The sequence below is a fragment of the Bidens hawaiensis genome, unplaced genomic scaffold (assembly GCF_021521415.1).
Source record: "Bidens hawaiensis isolate Kalapana, Puna unplaced genomic scaffold, B.hawaiensis_p1.1 tig00032751_1, whole genome shotgun sequence".
In the NCBI taxonomy this organism is placed as follows: domain Eukaryota; kingdom Viridiplantae; phylum Streptophyta; class Magnoliopsida; order Asterales; family Asteraceae; genus Bidens; species Bidens hawaiensis.
In genome coordinates, this window is record NW_027505260.1 from 32,720 (window position 1) to 55,403 (window position 22,684).

The 22,684-nt window shown below is 33.8% G+C and overlaps 1 protein-coding gene across 1 annotated transcript in view; it reads left to right on the forward strand.

The window, feature by feature from the left end:
• Positions 1-19,224: 19,224 nt before the first annotated feature.
• LOC143611937 (bifunctional dTDP-4-dehydrorhamnose 3,5-epimerase/dTDP-4-dehydrorhamnose reductase) overlaps positions 19,225-22,684 on the forward strand; it is a 102,593-nt gene continuing 99,133 nt past the window's right edge. The window contains exons 1-2 of the mRNA XM_077086036.1: positions 19,225-19,692; positions 20,540-21,025. Of these exons, the coding sequence (XP_076942151.1) occupies positions 19,243-19,692; positions 20,540-20,995 (906 nt within the window). The 5' untranslated portion in view covers positions 19,225-19,242 and the 3' untranslated portion in view covers positions 20,996-21,025. The remainder of the gene's footprint in view (positions 19,693-20,539; positions 21,026-22,684) is intronic.

Genomic DNA, 22,684 nt, shown 5'->3' on the forward strand with positions numbered 1-22,684 from the left:
GAGTTTGTTAAAAACGAATCCCTTGGAGGTATGATTAAGAATTTGGAGATCAAAGAGAACGACACTCGATATTTTGCTAACCGCATATGGGTCCCTCTCAAGGGAGGATTGCGCGAGCAAGTATTAAACGAAGCTCACAAGACACGGTATTCCGTACATCCTGGCGCAGACAAGATGTACCATGATGTTAAAACGCTGTATTGGTGGCCCAATCTTAAAGGCGCCATCGCGACGTATGTCAGTAAATGCCTGACGTGTTCGAAGGTAAAGGCTGAATACCAGAAGCCGTCAGGGTTGCTTCAACAGCCAGAAATTCCCATGTGGAAGTGGGAACAAATCTCTATGGACTTCATCACCAAACTGCCAAGGACACCTGGGGGTTACGACACGATCTGGGTTATTGTGGATCGGCTAACTAAGTCAGCGCACTTCCTGCCGATCAAGGAAACCGATAAGATGGAAAAGTTAGCCCGATTGTATATTCGAGAAGTAGTTTCAAAACATGGAGTCCCAGTGTCCATCATTTCTGATAGAGATAGTCGGTTCACCTCAAGATTTTGGAGATCGTTACAAGGGGCTTTAGGTACTCGTCTTGACATGAGTACGGCATATCATCCTCAAACGGATGGGCAAAGCGAGCGAACAATCCAGACATTGGAAGATATGCTACGCGCGTGCGCGATCGATTTCGGAGGTAGCTGGGATACTCATCTCCCATTGGTTGAATTTTCTTACAACAACAGTTATCACACAAGCCTCAAGGCTGCGCCGTTTGAAGCTTTGTATGGGCGCAAGTGTAGATCCCCACTGTGCTGGGCTGAAGTGGGTGACAAGCAAATGACTGGTCCAGAATTGATCCAAGAAACAACAGACAAGATTTTTCAGATACGGGATCGCCTTAAGACAGCGCGCGACAGACAGAAGAGCTACGCAGATGTGCGAAGGAAACCGTTGGAGTTTCAAGTAGGGGATAGAGTACTTTTGAAAGTCTCTCCATGGAAAGGAGTCCCCCGTTTCGGCAAGCGAGGGAAGTTGAATCCGCGCTACATTGGACCATTTGAGATCCTGGAAAGGATCGGTCCGGTTGCTTATAAACTCCGTTTACCCGCCGAACTCAGTGGAGTTCATGATACGTTTCATGTGTCCAACCTCAAAAAGTGCTTATCTGACGAAACGTTGATTTTGCCGTTGGAAGAGATTCACATCGACAAACAGCTGCACTTCGTAGAAGAACCTATAGCAGTAACCGATTGGAAAGAACAAAAGTTACGCAGAAGCAAAATCAAGTTAGTAAAGGTTCAATGGAACTCGAGGCGTGGGCCTGAATTCACTTGGGAAAGAGAAGACCAGATGCGCATGAAATACCCACACCTCTTTCAGAGCATGGCTTCTGCCAGCAACGTCTCCTAAATTTCGGGACGAAATTCGTTTAACAGGGGGAGAATGTGACACCCGGTAAATTCCCAATCCCTTAAACCAAGTAATCAACCTAAATATTAGGTAATTATGTTATATGCGCCTTGCGTTAGCGCGCTATGTTAGAACCAGCGCGTGCATTTGTTATGTGCGCCCTGCGCGAGCGCGCCATGTTAGTCAGCGCGTGCATTTGTTATGTGCGCCCTGCGCGAGCGCGCCATATTAGAGTCAGCGCGTGCATTTGTTATGTGCGACCTGCGCGAGCGCACCATGTTAAGAACCAGCGTGGGCATATGTTATATGCGCCATGCGCGAATGTTTTGGCTTTATGTTTTCATGTACCTTAACGTTATGTTGTCTAATGGGTTGACCATCCCGCATGATGCTAAGGCGGGTGCATCCTAAATTGTTTATGCGCGTGCGGAAGGGAACTAACCTCCCCGCATGGCGGGAACATTGAGAGCTAGTTTGTCTGAAGCTCCAAGATGGAATTGACTTCAACATAACTGATCACTATGTTGAAATACCAAGACCACCTGGAGAATCTACAAATGAAACTCAATGTCCCTAACTGCGAGAAGGTTACGTGCCTACCCGCAGCAAAGAAATGTCCTTCACGCAGAAAGCTATGCGCACAAAGTGATACGCACAGAACACTCAGTCTATTCTCCAGACGTAAGGAGATTACTCCCGCCCAAAAGGAAACAGTAGCGTGTTTCAGAGATTTTCCACTTTTTACTGTACACTGACAAAAGTACCTGAAAAAGCACACTGTAACATGAAAAGTCAACTGTCAGCCACCCTATTCTCACCAACCCCAGACCTGCATGTCCTGACCAAATCAAAATCTTTTATCCACTACTCCACTTTTAAATAAATAATAATAATTTCCATACTTTATCATCATTACACCTAGATATGAAAAGATTACAATCCCCTAAAGCAAGGGATTGTGTTCCCTTGAGTTTGACTATAAATATGTAACCTAAGTTATCACCCAAACACACTTCAAACTTCTCTCTTAAGAACTGCAAACTTGCACTAATCATCTCCCAAGCATCCGATCCTGTTACTAGGTAAGCCGAGAATATAACCTTGAGATCTACCTTCCAACCCTTATATTCTCCTATTTCTTGATCTTAATATATATACTTCTTAATCGTATTCTAGACCTTCAATTCAAAGGCCAACACCAAGAAAACCCGAATCTCGATTAATCCCTTAACAAGAACCACAGGTGAGTCTCACAGCCCCTATTTTCACTGTTTTCACTATTTTTAAACTGTTTTCGGGGCGAGGGACACGTACTTAAATTACGATTTATCATGGTATACTTACAAGTTATGTAAACGATTATGTTTAAATTATGTTTCATGATGAGCAATGCAAACGGTTATCTTTGGTTTACAATGTATGTGCGCCAGAATTCGAGTAAGTGATCACTTTACCATTGGAACTCTAAGGGTAGGGACTGCTGGTTTGATCCGCCCACTCGTAGGGGTCGCACCTCTTACACAGACGAGTGCCTAGTATGGTCATGGGGCAGTACTATGGGGTTGAGCCCGCTCGTAGAGGTCGCTCCTCTTATGCAGACGAGCGCCTTGTTTTCCGGCACAACGTCTGCACGTAACCCGCGGGACGGTATTATTCGCTCGTAGTGGCAGCGCCACTTACACAGACGAGCACGATTTTTCAGAAGTGTCCGCGCGTAACCCGCGGGACAGTATTACTTGTTTCGCTCGTAGTGGCAGCGCCACTTACACAGACGAGCACAGTTCCCAGAAATGTTCGCGCGTAAACCGCGGAACGATTTTTATCAGATTATGTTTTCAGAACTGTTTTACTAAGCATGTGTTTCAATGATGCTATTATGTTTATGACGCGATACGATTTATCAAGTTGCTAAAACTTGTGAACTCACTCAGTTTATACTGATTCAAATGTTTTACGTGTCTTTCAGGAGATAACTAGGTAGCGCATGGAGTCACACTTAGAGCACCTCACGCTGAACATCTAAAACTAGCTTTTTGGAAGATTTTAGTTCTATCCCTTCGATGCGCGTGGTTGTTCCCGCCGCGCAAAGGGATATGGCGTGGAAATCTTCAACAGTTTTTATACTTGGATGTTTTTATGTGATTTTTAAACAATGTAATGTATTTGTATTAAACTTTTCATGCGCAATGAAAATCTTACTTTGAATGTTTGCAATGGCCCGTGCTTAATTATCAATCCCCACTAGCGCGCCCGGCTGTTTCCGCCGCTCAGGGCCGGGTGTGACAATTGATGAGCACCGTCTCTGCATGGTAAACTAATCCTAACTATTAGTTTTGTTAACTATTTTTACATTTAACATTTATGAAGTACATACTCAATTTTTTAGGAAAAAGAATCGGGTGATAAGGTGTAACACCCCGGCTAAAGCTGAAACGCCTGAGTGTGACGTACAGGTTGCTCAAACACACGTGACACTATTAGGTGACCATAATAACATTATTTCATTTAAATCATCAAGAAACACAAGTTTATCAGATAATACAAGTTGTAAACAAATAAATAAATGAAACGATAAGTTGTTCTTTGAATATCCTATAAGCATGTTATGTGTCTTCTAAACTTCTTCCTCGTATCTCTACACCTGTAGCATATGTATAAAATAAAGCCAGCTATGAACATAGCTGGTGAGATTCCCACAGTTTGATATAATACGTAAAAATCTTACAGTTCCATAGACTCGTAAAATGCGCAAGTAAGGGTTCTTTACACTCGATGCAATGGACCTGAGCGTAAATAACAAACGAATGTCCTTTCCAGCTGGAGCTACCAACGTACTCGGATATGAGGTCCATTTTCCACTCGATACAAACGGACCTGGGTGCAAAGGGGGGGGGGCGTATGATCATACTTATTGAGGCAACCACTTGAAATCCACGCATATAACAAATAAGCAAGTAAGCACACATGTACATGATATGAATTGTAGTTTGTAAGCAAAACTGTAAATCTTGAAGTTTGATAGGATACATATACTACCCCCATAGATATGAAAACGTTTAAAAATGGGGTGTCAAAAACTGAGTTCTTTACACTGAGTTCTTTTGACTGAGTTCTTTACACTGAGTTTTTTACGTGTATGTAACCTACATATATTACGCATGTGTAAAAAAAATTCGAAAAAAAAATCTTTACACTGAGTTCTTTTGAGTTCTAAAACTCAAAAGGGTTCTCATTTGAAATCTCCCCTATATATATATATATATATTATGATGTTCTCAATGTTCATTTCATATGATATGCGGATTTGTATTCGTCCGGTTGGTTGTTTCAATATATTTTATTTATCCTTTTATCATTAATGATATAATCCCCACGATTGAAGTTCATCGTTCATTCGTTCTTTTTATTTTCGATCTTTTAATAAAACTTCGTGTGTTAATATTCAAGCAATTCGCAAACTAATTCGGGTATAACAAGCATATTAATCTTTATTTATAGCATGTCAAAGTTTAAGGTTCATTGTGTAACATTAGTTTAATTTGTAATTTTAATATTCTATGAAACTAGAGGGGCCTAACTAAAAATATGTTTTAATAATCTACCTATACTAATAAAAGAAAATAATCTGGACACATGGCATTCTAAGGTTAATCCCCACTATCAAATTCTCTCATAAATCACTTCTCTTCTATTGATGGAAAACAAAAAAAAATATATTTGTTCTAAATATAGTATTGATTATAAATTTAACATACCGTATTAGTTGGTCAATCTCTATTAATTGAATTGTTAATGCTATAAATTATATTGTAAACATACTTAATATAAAAAAATATTAATATATATAATAATTACGTGTCATAAAGATATTTTTTTTAAATAAAAATGTATATAAAAGAATTTGTGTTTAAATAATACACTAATAGTTAATTTTTGAGACATCTTCATATTAAAGAAAACTATAATAATTTTGTTTACTTTTACAAATATCCAATGTTTAATAAAGTCTTAAAATCATAGACAAATTTTCTATTTTTTATATTTAGTATTGGTATAAGACTATTGTGACAGTTGAACAACAGTGTGTTTATAAGGATATCATGAAAGCTGTTCCAAAAGGAAAATATGATGTCTTTTTTTGTTTATGATTTAGGGTTTAGGGTATGGAGTGAAAAATATTTTTGTGAAATGTTTTAACTACATCCTTCAAATCTAAAGACCCCATTGTTTTAAATGCTGCTTCCAGTGGTATTGCGTTTTACATTAATTATCTTTTATTTTATTTCTATTAAATTATTTATTAAATTATTCATTGTAATTTATGCATTAACTTATGTCGTGTAATACACGGGGTTCTAAAGCTAGTAATATTATAATTAACCAACCCTCCCACCCTCTTACCCGTAATTCTGGCAGCCGGTTTTCCGGCCGGCGAACCAAAGAAACCGGCAGCCTCCAAACCCCCATAAATATTGTTCTTTGACCCGATTTTTAAGTATAACGAACTTTGACGATAATAACTAACCGTAATCAACTTATTAATTACGTTATATCGATGCCAAAACGTAAAATCTAATCCCGTAATCACCGCCGGATTTCCGGCCAAATCAATTATACCCATTCAATGCTAACACGCTCCAATTAAATGTATAAATAGGACTCTAACATGCTACTAAACTCGATCATCACCTTCAAATTCATTATCAAACACTCTATAAATCGTATTTGGTCCTCCTAAGCTTCGGATTTCGGCCACTTCGTTCATTCCCTTCCAGACACCATCTGAGGTAATTGTTATATGGTTTTGAATCGTGTTCATCCGTAAATCATAACCCCTAACATAATTTAAACGAACATGAAACCAAATTACAGATTGAGAAACTAGGGTTTGTATAAAGAAGAAGATGAACTGCAATGTTAGTATAAATATTTTCTGTTCTATACTTAAATCAAAAAATCAGTTGGTCTAGTGGTTAACCACTGGTGCTGTTAATCACGAGACCCGGGCTCGAACCCGGGTCAATGCAAGTGTTTCTAACTTTTTTTAAAACTCATTTAATTATTATTCAAAGATTAAATAAATTATCTAAAAACCATAATAAATAAAATAAAATTATTTTTCAAACTAAATAATTTTTTTATAAAATATATATTATCTTTTCCCGTCTAAAAACCAACTCTTGGTTTCGTTAAATCTTCTCGAAAACATGATTATTAATACACTAAAATGAGATTTTACCGTTAAAATCCATGTTCGACAAAACTCTTAAAAAACTATTTTTTAAAAAAAATTTGAAGTTTTTTTAACTGTTATTTTTATATGTTGTTATTGGTTCAAAAAAAAAACCCTTATCGGTAACCTCGTCGGTGTAGTATACATGTGTAATAGTGTGAATTGCATATATGCAAAAGTGTTGTATTGCAAGAATACAACACTATTGCACATACTTGATACACACTATTGTATATATGCAATATGATACTAATACGCAAATCGAATACACATTAGTACGTATGTGTAATACAACATTAACACACATGTGCACAACATCGACTTCATATATATATATATATATAGGGTGGGTTCAAGTGAAAACTTTTATTAAAGAGAAAACTTAAAAACTCTTAAAAAACTATTTTTTAACTTTTTTTAAAAAAAATTTTTGAAGTTTTTTTTTTCTATTATTCTTATATGTTGTTATTGGTTCCAAAAAAAAACCCTTGTCAGTAACCTCGTCGGTGTAGTATACATGTGTAATAGTGTGCATTGCATATATGCAAAAGTGTTGTATTGCATAGAATACAACACTATTGCACATACTTGATACACACTATTGTATATATGCAATATAATACTAATACGCAAATCGAATGCACATTAGTACGTATGTGTAATACAACAATAACGCATATGTGCACTACATCGACTTTTATTTTATTATTATTTTTTTTCATATAATACTACACTACTACACATTTACAATACACAGATATTGAAAATATGCAATTAAACACTATTGAACTTAAAATACATAATAATATACATGTGTAATACAAGCGTTTCGCACAGTAATGCGTATGTGTATTGCAGCGGGGTTTTTTTTTTAATTTTTTGTATTATTTTTTATTTTATTTCGAGTGAAGGGTAAGAAAATATAAGAATAATGACAAAAACAGAAATTTGAAAATATTTTTTATTTTTAATTAAAAATAATTCTTTAAGAGTTTTTAAGGTTTCTCTTTAAAAATGAGTTTTCTCTTGATCCTCTCCCTATATATATATATATATAGGATCAGGATCATGTGAGAACTTTTTGGGAATTGAGAACTATGAGAACCATTTTGGACCACAAAAAAACCCAAAAATAAAAAAAATCATAAAACAAAAAAAACACAAAAATAAAAAAAGTAAAAAAACCAAAGTTCTTATTTATCATCCCGGTTTCTAAAAAAAAGAAAAGAAAAAAAAAACGTAAAAAAAAATTCTCGGTTTAGCTAAATTATACATATACGTATATGTATAATATGTACATATATGTACACACATGTTTTTTTCCTATACACATATGTATAATTTAAGGTAAATGATATGTACATATGTGTACATTACATAACTAGAGATTAAATGAAAGTATACATATGTGTATAGGTATAATACGAATTAAAAAGAAAAAAAAAATCGGTTTTTTTTTATTATACATATATGTATAATATGTACACACATGTTTTTTCCTATACACATATGTATAATTTAAGGTAAATGATAATGTACATATGTATATATTACGTAAGTAGAGATTAAATGAAAGTATACATATGTGTATAGGTATAATACGAATTAAAAAGAAAAAAAAATTTTGCTTTTTTTTTAATGAAACCGGAATGAAATATAAGAATTTAGGTTTTTTTACTTTTTTAAATTTTTCGGTTTTGTTTGTTTTATAATTTTTTAGAGGGTTTTTTTAGTGGTCCAAAATGGTTCTCAAAGTTCTCAATTTGCCAATGGTTCTCTTAGGATCCTTACCCTATATATATATGTGTGTGTGTGTGTGTGTAAATATGGCTACTTATCATTTACCCATTGTCTATTTGTTCATATCCTGTTTATATTTAAACTCTTGGAATGATTTGTATAAATGTCGTTTATTAAAACTTGAACTCACTCAGCTCAAGCTGACTTTATGTGTATGTTAGTTTGAGTTTCAAGTTAAGGACTCGAGATTACTGCTTGGACGTACTGGAGACTACTCGGATGGTTGAAGGCGTTCCTAGTAAGAGATTTTGAAATAAAACAGACATTTTGTTTACATTTGATTTTTGGGCACTTGTACCCGGGTTGGGATTTTGGATACTTAACCTTTACCACTACTTATTGTTTGGAACCTTTTCCCAGGTTTTGGGCATTTTTAATACTCATGAATTTCCGCTGTTAATTTACTCTGAAATGGTTTTTAATAAAACAAATTATTTTTGGTTTTAAATTTTTGGGAAATTTCAGATATGATTACCAGTTGTAAGATTCCCGGGAAGCGAGGGCTTACAGCCCTCCACCCCCCCCCCCCCCCCCCAAATCGCCGAGAGGGGGTGTTCACGGCTACATTGGCGCAATTTTGGCCCCAAAATTGTCCCACAACACTTGGTCTAACACAACGATCTAACCAAATCATTAAATGATGAAACCTTCAATCTTGATGAAAGACTAAATCCGGCAAAGATGATGAGTGGTATGGGATGAAGACAACATGAGAGATCAACGACAATTATTATATTTTTTCGATAAGCCCGGCAGCGCATGAACCAAAGCATCAATTATTAGCCCAACATCAAAATTCGAAGTTTATGTCTTTAGCTATTAAGCCTACGAACTCCCCAATTACCAGCCCAAACACGTATATGAAAATTAAACTATGAAAACAATGAAACACCATTAAACATCAAACCTATTCGGATGTAAAAATGATAAATACATGTTACATAAAACATTTAATTTGAACTAAATTGTTTATGTAATCTTTAAAATATCATATTTAATAGATTATTGATTACTAAAGCATGTTTGGGATTGAGTTTGAAAAATACTTATTGGAGGATTAGTCATCTCTTTATAGTTAATGCTCTCAAGCTTAAGAAAAGAATGTATTTGATGTGTGAAAATGATAGAGGATTAGTCATCTCTTCATAGTTAAATTGTAGAGTTATTATGTCTTATGGTATTTATGAAAATTAATCATATTTAATATAATTAAAACACAAATTAAGAAAATTGTTTAATGGGGTTTTCAAGCGGTTTAACTCTTTTAATCAATTTTATTGATTTAAAACATTCATTAGTTTTTATTAGTAAAAAAACATATGAAAGGATGGTAATAATAATAATCCAAGAATAATTATAGTGATTTGTATGAGAAAAGTTCATGAATAAATTATCTTGATTATTAATGTTTTAAATGAGCAGGCGATACTATAAAAGGGGTGAAAATATAATTGCATAGAAATGATTACATAAAATACATGAAACGAAAATTGAGATTAATTGATAACATTATAAAAAAATAAAATGATAAATAAAAAGAAAACTGAAAATTTTAAATGTATCGAGTTTTCGGGTTTAAAAAGTAACGAATATGACAATTTAATGTCACAAACACTAAATATCATATTATTATTAACTCTAAACCACAACTGTTTGCTCAAGAATAAGACAATAACAGAGGAATACAAATGATAACAAGTGAACAACCAAATTGAGATCATTAAAGCTATGTGTAGTGGAAGGGCTATATTGTTGTGTGGGGGCGGGGGGGGGGGGGGCAATTTCTAACATATTGTGCCACGTCATTAGGAGGACGATTTTTATTTTAGGGTGTAGTGGTTTGTAACCCAATATGGCCCCATCAAATAGTCACATCATTTTTTTTATAACTAAAATAAACAAATAAAACTTCATTAAATTAATTAAATAAATAAAAATACATTAAAATTTAAAAAACAAATATTAAAATAAAATATTTTTTTTTATTTTTAGAATTAAAATACACAAATAAAACTTCGTTTGTTGGTTGAATGGAGCAGCGTATTGCCCAAAACTGAGCCATGGGTTGTTCGGGTTGTTTCTTGGATTATTTTTGTAGGCGTGCGGAGAATTGGAAGATTGTAGGTGTTTTTGTTTGAAAGAATTGGTATTTTTGTTGAAGAAATTATATCTTTTTTTTTTTTGAGATAGTGGGTATATATATAGTGTGTTGTTGTCTCTTTCTGTTTTTTTTGTTTTGTTTTGTATCTGACCGTTGTCAACGTATTATTAAAATATTATTATTTTCAAGCACAAACAGGCGACAAATACATGTCCCTCCACCCCCCCAATCGCCGAGAGGGGGTGTTCACGGCTACATTGACGCAATTTTGGCCCCAAAATTGTCCCACTACACTTAGTCTAACACAACGATCTAACCAAATCGTCAAATGATGAAAGCTTCAATCTTGATGAAAGTCTAAATCCGGCAAAGATGATGAGTGGTATGGGATGAAGACAACATGAGAGATCAACGATAATTATTATATTTTTATCATAAACCAGGCAGCACATGAACCAAAGCAGCAATCATTAGCCCAACATCAAAAGTCGAAGTTTATGTCTTTAGCTATTAAGCCTATGAACTCCCCAATTATCAACCCAAACACGTATATGAAAATGAAACTATGAAAACAATGAAACACCATTAAACATCAAACCTATTCGGATGTAAAACTGATAAATACATGTTACATAGAACATTTGATTCGAACAAAATTGTTTATGTAATCTTTAAAATATCATATTTAATAACTTATTGATTACTAAGAGCATGTTAGGGATTGAGTTTGAAAAATGCTTATTGGTTTTTACAAAAAGACATTTTGAGAAACCAGGATTAAAGTTGAAAACTGTTTTTTAACCCTTTCAAAAAGTTAAAATGAAAAAGATATTTGTAATTGTCAAACACATTTTAACTTGTTGCTTTTTTTAAAAAACACAAATAAACCAAGAAACATTTTTCAAACTCAATCCCAAACGTGCTCAAAATCAATCACGGAGTTTTCACGTTTTTTCCTATGGAATATTTCAACTATTGGAGCGTGATTTGATCTCTATTTTAGATTTCTGGAATCTCTTGTTAGCTCGTGGGTTCTAATCTGGATTCAATAAAAGAATATATACTATGTTATAAAAAAGTTTATTTTCATTAAAATATCAACATTAAAATTAAGTATACTTTTTCAAATATACAAAATGTGAAATATTAAAAAACAATACTAAAAAGGATGATGGGGAGGAACTACGAAGGCGACGTTCATTTGGATTACAAAGTCGGACCTGGCCACGTTCGTGCTTAATTTTTTAAACAAGGTCCATCAACTCAAGAATCATGTGTTTAAAATATTAAACTATTTTCTTAAGTAATCATTACTCGCTTTAGTTTTTTAAGTTAATTATTTCCTTTTTACTTGTTATATTTATTTGACTCTAGATTAGGTTCACTCCGGTATGGGTACGTGGTTCGGGTATGCAATTCGCTAAAGCTAACGTATTCGGTACAGACGGGGGTAGGTTCATTTCGGTACTAACCGGTACGGTGTACCATGTAGTTCGGTTCGATATACCCAAACCAAACAATAGCTATTTATAATTTATATGTAATTGTATATATATCATGTTAATTTTATACTTTTTATGTATAAACTTATAAGTTTATGGGTCAAATGTAAACTAGTGAAGTTAGAGGGGGTTAATCGTTAAAATACACAAGCGAATTTCACCTTTTTAATTATTTTTATATAAATATTTATAAACTTTAGGAACTAAATGTAAACTCGTGAAAGATTTAGGGGTTAAAGGTAGAAATAGCTAAACTTTTATATACGCAGCCTCCTTCCACCTTCCTCATTTTCCGGCAAAAATGGCGGTACCGGCGTCATAAATTGACATAGCGTCCCGGAGCGAATTGGAACACCAAATTAGTTCATTTGGTACGCCATACCGGAGCGAACCGGAATGTGATGAATTTCGTTTCGATTCATCGTGAACCAATTCGCAATTCGCTGGTCTTCCGGTGAATTCGGTAACTATGCTCTAGATTTAAAGAGCATGTGTGCTCACTTTTTCAGGATCTTCTTATTGAGTTCATTAATATTCGGTATTCGAATGCATCACTCGATTATCAAATTTTCGGCTTGGGTTGATTAAGACCATGCACGCGTGAAATACTTTTTTTTTATTCCCTGTCATTCTTTTTGGTCATGTCCTTTCTTATTCAGTTTTATCAACGGGATCACAATAAAAATTATCCAAATCAGTTATTTACTTATTTTAGATACACAATGACTGAAGATAAGCTGAAAAGTATTTTTAGATGGATTTTCACTTGCAAATGTCATTTTTCTTTTTTAAATCTCTAATATAGCTCCTAGTAGATATTATATATAATAAAAAAAAGTAACACAAAAATATCACAATAACAATTATTATACTATATAGATAAAATCGGAACTTCGTGCCGCAAAGATTTTTGGTAATATTTTATTTGAGCTTTTCTTTTTCCTGTAAAATACTTTTTCTTTTGGTTTTTATTTCTTTTAAATACGTTTATTTTACAGATTTGTTTCTCTCTTTTTTGTTTATTTCTGGTATTATAACGAACCTAACTGATGCTAATTAAACCCACGTCGCTTAGCCACTTAGGCGCCACAACGCCCAGGTTTACTAATTTTTGTTGTTGTCTTTCTCTTTTAAATAATGAAGTTGCTTCTATCTCTTAATTTGTATGCATCTCCGATTTGCATCCATAACAAATATGATGTTTAACAGTTATCCCATTATGTTACATCTTTTATGTTACCATATTATATAGTATAAAAAGTGTGAAAATTAAAGAGCTTTTTCCTGTAGTAGTGTTATGGAAAAAAATATTTACGGTGTTGCTACAAAAGTATTTACGAACTAAAGTGTTTTTGGATTTCTCTCTTATAAAAATTATTTGATAGCATTTAATTTCACCAAAAACATTTTTTTCAAAAAAAAAAAAAAACTATTTTAATATTTTGAGATCCGATTTTGAATTTAATTAAATAATTTTGTTTCTTTTTCTTTTATTAGATAAACATGTATTTTATATAATAAAAATAGCATATAAATATATATATAAAGAACAAATATACTAATATAATGTTATAAATTCTATTGTTTATAAATTTTATATTATGTGTATGATAAAAATTATTTATTTATTTTTCTTCTAAAGATAATTATCGTAAAAAAATATATAATTTTTTTTATATATTTTTATAAAAAAATATATAAAAATACATGACAAACCACGAGCTGGTTTGAGCTTTCAACAAGTTGAGTTTGAGCTTGACTTTTCAACTTGTTAAAATACATGAGCTAGTTAAGCCAACTCGTTTTTCAAGCGTGAGCCCTGGCTCAGCTTGTGAATAATTCTAATCGGATCAAGTTCACTATTGGCAAATTGATTTCTCTCTATACATTGAAATCAAATATGGTGATTCAAAGAACAAATTCCATGTGCAACCTTATCAAATTAAAAGTTAAGTATTGCCATTATCAGAAAATATTATACCTTTTTTTAACAGATTATACCTTTTTTTATCTTATTGCATAAAGCAACGTCTTTATGTATATAAGAAAAGGCTTGTTAAAAGAAAGAAACGAGCGTGCATTACACAATATTTACTATAATGGCAATGAAGATTATACAAAAAGTGAACTATCAGAATAACCAAAAGTTAAAGTAAAATATGAAAAAAAAAGTACCCAAAATGTATTTATTGTTCAAATTTGATACCAATTTTGTTCAAATATGAAAAAAAAAATAAAAAAAAGAGTACCCAAAATGGGTACAGTATTTGATACCAATTTTGTATCAGAGTATTTGAAACTCGTCCCTTTCCAATCTCATCTTCAACTATATATAAATGTATTTATTGTTTTTTTTACCTTACTTATTATCTGGACTATTAATTTAAGTGATATGCATTATCATTTTACAAACCCTTTTAATACTAAAAATAATATGATCAGAAGAATCTTCCTAAATTCCTATATTGTGAGAATTGCGAATAAAAAAGCATGTTTCATCTAAAGAAAAAAGAGATACACTTTTATTTAATAAAGAAAAAGTAGTTTCTAAAAATATTAAAACTAGTTTGTTTATAAAGTCATACTAGGTTAGTAGCCCGTGTAATACACTGACTAAATAAAGAATATAACATCAATAAAAAAAGATGTGTATATACGTGGTATAATTTAGGAATGTATAACAAATTCTCATATATGAAATTAAATATTACATTATATATAAATTTGAAAAAAGATTAAATACAAAAATTGTTCATAAAACCTTCAAATATCTCTTTGTACACAACACATGTGATTTCCCATATTAATTATCTTATAGTACGAAAGTAAAACTTTAAGGTTTTAAAATGGTAAAATAAATCAAGTATCGAACCAAGTTTAACTAAATTTTCACATAAGGCAAATTTTGGGTATTCTGATGTACACACGCTCGAAAATAGACTTTTAATAGTTTTGGCGTATTTTAGTTGTTTTACGCAAATCAAAAAAATCTTTATAATAATAATACTTTGAAATAAAGTATTTAAAAATTAATTTAAAAGACGTAAAAATAAATAAACATTAAACGTTTTTTTATTATGGAAGTCACATTAGATGAAAGTTAATGAAAATTTAATTTTGGAATTTTAAAAATAATAATAAATGTAGCAAATTAATTTAATAGATTTAAATAGGGTTTAATTTTGAAAATAATTTATATGTCATCCTATGTGGACACTTTATAAAGATGACATGCGTCCACATTGTTTTGCTTTAATACAGTAGCAAGATGTTATCTAATGATTTTAGGAGTGAGGAAAACAAAGAACACTAATTTAATAAATAGTTTTGTATGAACACTATTTTATATTTTCCTCATAACACTTTTTTGGGAAAAAACTCTTTTATTTTTTTTTTTCTGTAAAATACGTTTTCTTTTGGTTTTATTTCTTTTAAATATGTTTATTTTACATATTTTTTTTGTTGTTGGTTTATTTCCGGTATTATAACGAACTTAACTGATACTGACCAAGCCCGCGTCACCTAGGCGTCACAACACCCAGGTTTTACTGACTTTTGTTACTGTCTTTCTCTTTTAAATAATGAAGTTGCTTCTGTCTCTTAATTTGACTGTATGCATCTCCGGTTTGCATCCATAACGAATATGATGTTTAATTGTTATCTTAATATGTTACATCTTTTTATGTTAACCATATTTTAAAATATAAAAGGTGTGAAAATTTTCATGACATTTAGACTAATTAGCTAATTCAGTGATCACACATCAGACCACTGCAACGCGTAGAGTATGCTACATAGTTGTTTGATAAGTATCAATTTTAAATGTTAAAAACTTGCATAAAATTTAAATCATATAATCAAGTATACTAAGTAAAATGTGACTAGTTAATGTTAGTATTATTACATCATAAGTTTTTTTAACATCAGTTTTAATTACTAAAGGATTTGCGGCCAAATGCCATCAAGATGTTTGTTAACGGATTATCTCTTTAAAATAGTGAAAGGTTAAGTCCTAAAATAAAAAACCAGTTAAAAGAATTGATTAAATAATAGGCTAAGCTAAACGTACCCCCTCTCCTATTTGTCATACATCCTTCCTTGAGCTTTGAATTCCTTTAACAATTTTATTTGACATATTACTCAACTTTTATAGTATTTCCATTTTATAGTTTCTCTTTAATATTTTCACCTTTTGAATTATAAAAATTATTTTTTTTTTAAGAATACAAATGATCACATTTGTGTATATTATTTTCAGTTAAACTATATTTTCATATATAAATATTATATCCATGTTAAAATACAAATTATCATATAACCTTATGTATTTCATTATCAATTCACAAAATTTGTGTAGTTTATTGCGTAAACACACTATTTTCTTTATTATTATTATTAACAAATAATATGAAAGTTGTTTTAAAAAATGCAAACAATCTGTAAAATTATTAAAGAAAAAACACACACATTCAATTAAAAAAAACATATTTTAAATAATAAAAATATGTTTATTTTAAATAAGAAAAAAAAATTTATTTAAAAAGAAACAAAATATCATTTTAAATATATAAAAAAATTGTAAAAAATATTTAAAAAGTTGATGGAAAGGAAAAAAAAATAAAAAGGTTTGCTTTGTATTAATGTAAAAGTTGATGGAAGTGATATGTTTAGTTAAAAAAAGGTGAAAAGGGTTAGATAAACATTTGACGTTCAATTATACACATCACACTTGCACTGTATTCTCGAGTTTAAAATATAAGAAAAAAAAAATAATAAGATTGGAAAGAGGAAGAAAGAAAAATAAATTATATACTTAAAAGACATTTCTGAGTTAAATAAAAGAAAAGAAAGTGTTAATTACATTATTGAGTTAGATAAGAAGGAAAAAATAGAAAAAATTGTAACTTTATAATTATGCCCTTACTCTTTAGTTAGATTGAAAGAAAAAGATAGGATAAATTAATAATATTATACATGACTATAAACTTTTCCTTCACAATGACATATTTAGCTGGAAAGTTTTAAAGGAAAAAAACTCTAATTTTTCTTTTTATTCTCTTTCTTCTTACAAAAACTAAAATAAAAAAAAATCTTATATTTTTTCTTTTTCAAATCATTAAATAAATACTCAAGAATGCAGGGCTAGCTTTTTGTTAACTAGTTATAAGGCTGAGGGGTGTGGAGCGCGAGAAAGGGCGCGTGAGGCCATCCGCTCGCGCCCCGGGGCGCGAGCACCACACCACCGAGGCGCGAGAGGGGCGCGAGCGCGGATTTCCAGGCGGGCGCAAGAGGGGTAGCGGCTGGGAGAACGCGTGAAGTGGCCTGGGAATGCGTAAATAGAGCCGTTGGGCTCTTTGTTTATTAAAAAAAAAAATTTTTTTTCTCTATAAAACCAATATCACATACCACCCAAAACCAATATCACATACCAATATCACATACCAATATCACATACCACACCCAAAACCCAAAATCACCCCATCTTCCAAACCTTTTTTTAAAAACATGGCTGGAAATTGGTACCCAAACCTAGATTCAGATTACAGTTACGACGATTTATGGTCGGCACCGGACCAACCGATGTTTTATTCGGGGTCGCAACAATCATCCGGCTTTCAACCATCCAACATACAACCGTCTCCTAACTTTGTTGTTCCGGAGACACAAGAACCAGAAGGTGAAGCTGCGGGACAAAGAAGACGCGTCCACCGGAAAAAACAAGTTGCAACGGACGGGTCGGGTTCGGCTTCGACTGGAAGGACGAAACGGAAAACCACTCCGTGGTCATCGGATGAGAAGGAAGCCCTGTGTCGGGCTTGGATAGTCATTTCTGAGAATCGGCGTTGCGGTAATTGTTTTAACGTTTTTAAAAATGATTTTTAATAAAAAAGTTAAATAAAAAAGTTAAATGACTTACAAATTTATTTATGCATTTTGCAGCGTACTACCAAAAGAGCAAGGTCTTTTGGACAAAGGTTAGGGAGACGTTCTATTCGCTCGTTGGGAGTACAGAGCGGAACGCCGATATGATTTCGGGTCGGTGGACCGAAATCAGAAAATTTGTTGGCTTGTTTACTAATCTGTTCAACAGGAACGCCGGTCGTATGAGACCAAGTGGCAGTGACGATTTGGCGGTTTATAATTTCACTGTCGAAGAGTGGAAGCAGGAGTGCCTGCGGAGGTATGGGACGGTGAAGACGTGGGACGATGTAAAGGTGTGGGAGAGGTTGAGAAGGTGTTCTAAGTGGGTTGAGCTGGTGGCGCCGGACCTTGATGCGGAAGTAGGGCCGAAACGGACTAAAACTAGTTCGTCTGGAGCGTATAGCACTTCCGCCGGGTCGGATTGCCGGGTTGGATTCGACCTAAACGTTGCGGGGGAGGAAACGTCTTCACCGCCGAGGAGGCGGCAATTGGGAAGGGACGCCAGGGGGAAAAAACCGGCTGAGGGGGAAGCCGTAAACATCGCCGATCTTGTTGAATCCCTCAATAAATTCAACAAAACCATGGAGGTGGTCTCTAATGACAAAAAGGAAAAAAAAAGAACGAGAGATTTGGACTTCCTTACAAGAGACTTCAGTAACCTAAATCCGGTCGACCAAATGCTAATGGAAAAACAAAAGGAACGTATCCGGAAAAGGTTGATCGAAGAAGACCAAGCCGAAGAATAAGAATAATGTTTTTTTTTAATACTTTAATTTTTTTTTTAGATATTAATGTGTTTTTTTAATTAATGTGTGTTTTTTTAAATAATTTATGAGTTTTTTTAATAATACGTTTTTTTAATACATTTATAAAAAAATAAAAAAAAACCGCTCGCGCCCCCTCTCGCGCCCCTCCACACCAGGGCCCGGGGCGCGAGCACCACAACCAACACCCATCTTATCAAGTTTCTCTCTCTGCCACATGTCACAATATTATTGGCTGGAGCCCCCACTCGCGCCCCCTCTCGCGCCCCCCCACACCCCTCAGCCTAACTTTTCATAATTATATTTAGCCTTTAGACATGAATTTGAAGTCAATTTCAATAGACACCGACAAGTAACTTACATACGATACAATAAATAATAAAAACAACAGCTGCCGAATCTTCTGCCCCACAAATCTCTCACCCCTCTATAAAACAAATAAACCTCACACACACTTAACTCACCTGCAACAGCAATAATAATAATATTATTATTCACATCGACCAAACCATGGTTACCCAATCCAACGGTTCACCCGCAACCCCACTCAAGTTCCTGATCTACGGCCGGACCGGCTGGATCGGCGGTCTACTGGGCAAAATATGCGAATCCCAGAACATCCGTTACACCTACGGCTCCGGCCGCCTCGAATCCCGCGAAACCCTAATCGCCGACATCGCCGCCGTGAACCCAACCCACGTGTTCAACGCCGCCGGAGTCACCGGCCGGCCGAACGTTGACTGGTGCGAGTCGCACAAGGTGGAGACCATTCGGACTAATGTTGTGGGCACGCTGACGCTTGCTGACGTCTGCAGGGAAAAAGGGTTGATTTTGATTAATTATGCAACTGGGTGTATATTTGAGTATGATTCGGAGCATCAGCTCGGGTCGGGTGTCGGGTTTAAGGAAGAGGATACTCCGAACTTTACTGGGTCGTTTTACTCCAAGACGAAAGCTATGGTAAGATTAAGATTATGTTAAGTTAAATGAAACTTATTTTGGTTAAAGATTTGATTTTTATTTGATTGGTGCATTGCCCATTTGATGAATTTGTGTTTTTTGAGATGTTTTGTGTGGGGTTGTTGGAAATTAGGGGTGGATCTGAGATCTTGATATGGTTTTGTTCTTTGATCTTATTGGTGTTTGTAGATTTGTGTGTTATTTGTAAAAGTAAGATTGGGACCCTCACCAGTCACCACTAAACATGGTAAAATAAAGTCAACGCCTGAGGTTTTTATTTAAAGATTTCATTTTTTGTTTAGAGTTTAGTATAGTTTTCAAGATTTGTGCAATGACCTTGTTATAATTTTGTCAATTATGATGTTTTTTGTTTTGAGGGGTTTTTTAGGCATAAGATCTTCATATACCACCATGGATCTTCACATACGAGCCATATAAAGATATACGGGTCATATAGGACCTGAGTTGTGTCAAACTCTATTCGAGCTTTTGAAGTCCTATACTGCTCACACACAGCTAAGATCTTAAATGATGTTACAACTTGTTTGTATTTGGATTAAAAACAAATAATAAGCAATTTTTAAGTTGATTATAACCTATGTATGTGATAATTTTGTGTGGATTTATAAAATTATATTTATGGATGAAAATGTGGTAGATCTAAGTTGAAGAAGCACTGTTGAAAGATATTTCTAACCTTTCTTTGATTCATACAAATCGTTTGTCATTTCACGGGTCCATAAGTTAAATGATATAGACCCGCTATCAAAATCCTGATTTGTATTTTTCAAGTCGAATATTTATCTTGATAAAGTGAAACCTTACCTTCTCATTGTTTGACCCGCAGGTCGAAGAATTACTCAACAACTATGAGAATGTATGCACATTACGCGTACGGATGCCAATTTCATCAGATCTTACAAACCCACGAAACTTCATCACGAAAATCAGTCGTTATGAGAAAGTGGTCAACATCCCCAACTCCATGACCATTCTTGATGAACTCCTCCCGATTTCTATTGAAATGGCTAAAAGAAACCTAACTGGGATCTACAATTTCACAAACCCGGGTTGTGTCAGCCATAACGAGGTCTTGGAGTTGTATCGCGAGTACATTGACCCGAGCTACACTTGGAAGAATTTTAATCTTGAGGAGCAAGCTAAGGTGATTATTGCACCAAGAAGCAATAACGAGCTTGATACTACCAAGTTGAAAACGGAGTTTCCCGAGCTTTTGTCGATTAAAGAATCGCTTGTGAAGTATGTGTTTGAGCCGAACCGAAAGACACCCGTTGCAGCCTAACCGTAAGGTTTGAAGTTGCGGTTGTTTGTCGTTTTTTCTTCTTGATGCTATTGATGTATTTTTAAATTGACAGGAAGTGTTGATGATATTTTGTATTTTTCTTGAGGTTTATTTTCTGGATTGTTTTGATTAATAAAATTGTTGGAAATGAAAACTTGATAATCATTTGGTCATGTGAATTTGCATAATATTTTGGATCATGTTTGTGGTATACTATGTTCATAAACCAAACAAGGTATCGAACTGGTGGTACAAAGGCTAGACGTGTGAGGCTGAGGGTTCGAGGCAATGACAATGTTATAGATCTAGGAGTAGGGCGTGGGTGTGTGTGTGTGTTTGTCGTTCTAGAAAACAATCAACGGGTGGTAAGCTCCCGTTCTGGTGTTGCCCGTTTTGACACGTTCATATATGAGTGGTTTCGAATTAAATGTCGACAGGGCTGCTCGATCTATTTGGAGCCAAACATAATTTAAGGTATATTTCATGAAATGATATTGACCATTTTATGTGTGGGTGATTCAAAAACAATTAACTAAAAGGTTTATTGTTGATGGAGTTCATTATTCTTGTAAAATGTTAAGACTTGAGAATGTTTTGTTGTATGTTAATCAAGCCTACACTCAGATAATTTGGTAAGACTTGATTATTTGTATTGTATTCTATTTGTTGACTCATATTAATTTAGCGAGACTACACTAGATGATTTGAGTTTCTTCTTACTAATTTTCATGCCAAATTGAAATCGAAAGTATTGAGTCAGACTTAACACTGAAATTTGAGAGAGAAAAAAAAAAGCAACGATTTCTACTTTGCTTTGAACACTTAAATGGTTGAGTCGTCCCAACTTGCACGCTAGCAAAAGTTCACATGATATGAATACTATAGCTTATAATCAACGAAGTGACTCCCACACACGTAATCATGGTGGTTTACAATAAGAGACGGTAACAAAGAGCTCTAGTGGGTGCAGAAGATACCAAGCCATTGAGTGCCAGAAGAGCTCTGTTGTAATGAGGATGGGTAACCACCGGTGGTAACTATAATAAAAAGAAATTTGACTCAAAATCATTGAGCGATATGCGTGGCCTAAAAAAAGGTTAAATGCCCACTAGTTTTGTTAATATTAAGATCATACAAGCTTGATGAACTAGTCCTGGCCTTCATCCATGATCATGTTCTCATGTGCCAGGTTATATTCTCTATATGCATCTCTAACAATAATGTCTAAATCTACATGCTCCTTTTAAATAGCTCAAAAATCAAAATCTTAGAAGGGTCATGAGCAAACAAGATTCCTTGATTCGGCGCATGTCAAAATCTATTATAGGACTTTTTTACGAGGGGAGGATGATGTGGAAGATATAAGGAAAATGAAAGTTCATTTACAATAACGTTTATATAAAGAGAGGGCGCGGATGCGTTTAGAGACATTTTTAGAGCTGGTTTTGGCTATGAGAGAGCCAAAGCCTGATAAAATGGAGTAATGGACAAATGCCTTGGTGGTCACATTTTTTTATAAAGAAGAGGTGCATTTTGATCCAACCACCACTGGAAATGTCTTTCAAGTAAGTACATCGAATGGGATACAACAATAGAGTGTTCTGCTTACTTGATTGTTCATGGGTTGAATTGCATAATTTGGAACTTTGAGGGCTGCAGTCAAGCTCAATGAAAGATGAAGGGGTCAAG